Source organism: Macrobrachium nipponense, chromosome 13 (genome assembly GCF_015104395.2).
Source record: "Macrobrachium nipponense isolate FS-2020 chromosome 13, ASM1510439v2, whole genome shotgun sequence".
Classification (NCBI taxonomy): Eukaryota; Metazoa; Arthropoda; class Malacostraca; order Decapoda; family Palaemonidae; genus Macrobrachium; species Macrobrachium nipponense.
The window spans coordinates 18,097,633-18,102,632 of NC_087206.1; the positions used below are offsets into that span (position 1 = coordinate 18,097,633).

At 30.3% G+C, this 5,000-nt stretch overlaps 1 protein-coding gene across 4 annotated transcripts in view; it reads left to right on the forward strand.

The window, feature by feature from the left end:
* LOC135225668 (palmitoyl-protein thioesterase 1-like) overlaps window positions 1–5,000 on the forward strand; it is a 23,272-nt gene that overhangs the window by 7,086 nt on the left and 11,186 nt on the right. For all 4 annotated transcript variants that reach the window (XM_064265014.1, XM_064265013.1, XM_064265012.1 and 1 more), the window contains exons 2-5: window positions 1,889–1,998; window positions 2,850–2,977; window positions 3,265–3,420; window positions 3,945–4,050. In XM_064265014.1, coding sequence (XP_064121084.1) covers window positions 1,889–1,998; window positions 2,850–2,977; window positions 3,265–3,420; window positions 3,945–4,050 — 500 coding nt within the window. The remainder of the gene's footprint in view (window positions 1–1,888; window positions 1,999–2,849; window positions 2,978–3,264; window positions 3,421–3,944; window positions 4,051–5,000) is intronic.

A 5,000-nucleotide genomic window follows, 5' to 3' on the forward strand; every position in this document is an offset into this window, starting at 1 on the left:
AGTTAATTTAAAACCTTTAGTCTTTTTCCTCTTTTGCAAACATTGATACAAAAATGCAAAAGTAATTTCTCAGAGAAAAATTAGATTAGTACAACAGAAGAGAACAACCGCGTTTTCCCTACCTACAGCGAGGCATTAATGTAAATATTATTCGATCCTGCTGTTGTTATCACAGACTACAACTGGAATTGAAAAATCACCCGTCGTAAAGTTTTTTTATTTTTTTTATTTTAGTTTTTCTCATAAAACAATATCTATTAATAGTGGATTTTGCGTATAACAAAAACTTTTTGGATAAAGTTTTGTTATCAAAGAATACTACTGGAATTAAAAAATCACCCGTTGTAAAGATTTTTTTTTCGTTACCTTTTCTCATAAAACAATATCCATTAATAGTGGCTTTTGCGTATAAGAAAAACCTTTGGAATAAAGTTTTGGTGGAGAAACCCCAATTTTGTTGTCATGAAAGTAAAAGGCAAAGCAAATGTTGTTGAGGTACAGCCATTAATATGGGTTGAAATATATCACTCAGTTTATAGTTTATATTTATATATATATATATATATAGATATATATATATATATATATATATATATATATATATATATATATATATATATATATGTGTGTGTGTGTGTGTGTGTGTGTGTGTGTGTGTGTAATTACACACACACACACACACACATATATATATATATATATATATATATATATATATATATATATATATATATATATATATATATATGTATATATATATATATATCGATCGAAGAGATTCAAGAATAATTGCAACCTTTATTATTGCTAACTCTAAACGAAGATTCTTGACTGAATTAAAAAGATCTTTAGAATTATTTTTTTTATGTTATGTTTTAGATCTAACATGATTATGTTTCATGAAAGAGTAAAAAAAATAATGTATACTTATTTGATGAGCATTGTGGAATTTCATGAAATACCCATTGGTTGATAATTATTTCCTTTTCAGTGTTGAAATTTAAAATATTTTTTAATATCTACAAAGATTAATATTACTGAAAAGTGGACACTTGCTACCCAAGGCAATAACAAAAATTTTCTTGACTATCTTCTCACCTATCTATAGAATCTTATTCCATAATAATTCAACAAGTCAGGCAACTGTCGTGCTAATCACGCTCACTAACGTCCATTGCCTATATATATTATATCTATAAAATCCTATCCAATGCCTTCATAACTTCAAGTGACTATAACACAATTAATTTCAACATAGGTCCCATTAACATTCCTTTAAGAATCTTATTAACTGTTTATCCCATTAAGATTCCTTTAACAACCCTACTAATTATTAATTTATTCCGAATCTTATCCAACTTCTTTATGACCTCAGGAGATTATGAAGCCAGTAATTTCAGCATGGGTCCCATAAAGATTCCTTTAACAATACTGTTAATTGTTTATAATTCTACAGAATCTTATCCAACATCTTTATTACCTCAGGCGACTATGTCACCTCCTGCTTCAACATGGGTCACACAAAGATTCCTTGAACAATATTATTGTTTATAGTTCTACAGAAGTTCATCCAACATTTTTATTACCCCAGGTGACTACGGCACCTCCCACTTCAACATGGGTCCCATTGAGATTCCTTTAACAATATTATTGTTTATAGTTTTATAGAATTTTATCCAACATTTTCATTACCCCAGGCGACTATGGCACTTCCATTGAGATTTCTTTAACAATATTGTTGTTTATAATTCTAAAGAATTTTATACATTTTTATTAACCCAGTTGACTATGGCACCTCCCACTTCATCATGGGTCCCATTTAGATTCCTTTAACAATATTGTTGGTTATAATTCTACAGAATTTTATGCAACATCTCTATTACCCCAGGCGACTATGGCACCTCCTACTTCAGCATGGGTCACATTAAGAGACTGGTCCAGAGAAACGTCCCAGATATTTATGTGAAATCAGTCGTTGTAGGAGCGAACTTCATGGAGGTGAGTTATAGAAGCTATTCCATTGATCCTGATTATTTTTGAAGCTACACTACTTTTTGTTGAAGCATACTAGCTGCATAACGTCTTTTAATTTGTATGGCTCCAATTATTAACGTTGTAAATGTCTAGAATTATGGTATGCCCCTAAGGTCTGCTCAGCCTACATAATAATAATAATAATAATAATAATAATAATAATAATAATAATAATAATAATAATAATAATAATAATAATAAAAGGACAAAAAGATAGTTGAAAGTTTAAATTGTATCAATACTGATATGAATGATAATGAAGAATGATAAAAAGACCAATGATAGAAGATCATAGTTTTGCACGTATGGTACAGAATAGACTCAGCTGCCAGACAAAGTGAGAGGAGAAAACTAGGGACGTGTCGCTTGAGAAATTTGTTTTAAATTCACTTGAAGGCTTCATTTCTACTTTATTATCCAGAATTCTCGTTCAGCCTCTATATAAATTCTAGAGTTGCACCACGAGTATTCAGTGATTTTGTTAGTATATCAAAGTGAATTGAATGTTCTGATCTGAAGTTTTCTTGTCTACTTTTACAATGTAGGGGAAGTGAAGGAGTCTATACGTAAGACATCGAAGAATGGTGACTAATCTGAAAATTCGAAAAGCCTGAAACAAAGTAAAGTTTTGGTCGAATGCATGGCATGAAACTTTCCAGAATAAACAAAATAGCAATAAGACGCCCCAAACAATCTCAAAAAATCTGTTTAAAACTGAAATTGGATGGATATCTGGCAACTTTCAGCCAAAAAGAGGTTGGAGTAAAAGCTTTGCCTGTCCAAAGTTAACGCAAACACTTTCGAATTTTCTTTAGGACATTGTTCACGGGTTCATTGGGAACGTAAACAATCAAGTCGAGCAAATTTGTCAAGAAATTGCTGCGGATCCGGAGTTGCAAGATGGCTACCACGCCGTTGGATTCTCTCAGGGAGCACAATTCTTGTAAGGCTGTTTATGTCCAACTATTCAGTCGTTTTAATGCTGCCCTACAATTGAATCAGAATGCATTAGATAATCTCCACATACCTTTACTTTTAGCTGTTTCATACCATCTTCCTATTTTTACTATTGAAAATTAAATAATGGTTTGTGGTCTATGATATATTTCACATTTGAACAAGTTTCCTCCCGATGATTTTAAGATTTTACACTTGAAAACTTTTACTTATGTCCCTCGTAGATAGTTATGCTTTATTCCAGTTTTCAATTTTCCTCTGACATTTTATCAGGCGGGCCGTTGCAGAGCGCTGCCCGACACCCTCCATGAAGAATCTGATTTCCATGGGCGGACAACATCAAGGAGTCTTTGGCCTCCCGAACTGCGACCCTGGAAATGTCATCTGCGAGGAAATTCGTCGAATTTTGGATCTGGAAGCTTACGCTGAGTGAGAAACACGTTATTTATTCTTTTAGAAGAACATATTGAGATATTGAGTTATTTTTCATTTTAATGTTTATACTATATGATCACTTTTCGTATTGTTACTTATGAAAAAGCCATCGATCAAAAAGAAAAATGTTTGAATTGTGATTGTATCTGAAATCTTTAAGTACCCCCAATGAACTTTTTGTTTACTATTTAAAAAAAAATTTATCTAAAAAAATATTTTAGATATTGTTCAATAGTTTTACTCATTATGCTTCACACGAACTCTTAACCTTTCACACACACACACACACACACACACACACACACACACACACACACACATATATATAATAATATATTATATATATATAAATAAATATATATATATATATTATAATATATATAATATAAATGTATATATATATTATGTATATACACATATACACACACACACATATATATATATATATATATATGATATATACTATATATATAATATAATATAATATACTATAAAATGATATAACCTTTTCCTTGCAGTTGGGCACAAGACGAAATTGTTCAGGCCCAGTATTGGCACGACCCACTGCATGAAGACGTCCACCGCAATAAGTCAAGATTTATAGCCCTCATCAACAACGATCAGGTGAGTTACTTCACTCCAAGGATACATCTTTCAAAGGGCAGGAGACAAACATGTTTTTTTTTTTTTTTTTCAGGCAGCAAGACGTCATTGAGAAGGACTATTTATTTTTGCTGAGATATCAATACACACTAATTACTTATGTATGGATGTGAGTATTAAATATATGTGTATATACAGAATGAAGCTGGTGAATCAGTCATTATATATAAATATATATATATATATATATATATATATATATATATATATTATATATATATATGTATATATGTAAATAGCCACATGAAAGGTGAAAAATTAAAGACTAGGTACCAAGCACTATCCTGTATTGCGTACACTTCTTCGGGTATATATATATATATATATATATATATATATATGATATATATATATATATATATATATACTACATAAATAACACAAACACACACACTACGCAAACATATAAATATGTGTGTGTGCATTATTTATACGTATATATACATACGAATATGTATATATAAAGAGAAATTCATAAAAAGTCTTAACAATAGCTCAAGCATACAATATCTTATATTTTGTTTGTTATAGTTTCAAAAGTGGTATTGTTATCTTCAAATCCCACATAAAAAGATACACTTTGAAATTTAATTGGACTCTCAAAATAACACTAGCAATGGAAAAATGAATAAATAAAAGTAAAACTAGTATGACTTGCATCACAAGACAGTTATAGTGTAAACTGACAAAGGAATCACCCGGTCGGTTTCAAACAGATTAGGAAACAACAGCAATGCAAGAATAAATATTATATAAGGCAAAAATCTCGTAGAGAACAATAAACAAAACAACAACTTAGATGAAATATATGAAAGCTACATGAATCTTGTTTTAAAAACATTGCAGCTCAGTTGAAGATTTATGTGTCCCCAGTGTAAAGCTTCATTTTGGCAGCAAAGAAAGATTCAGCT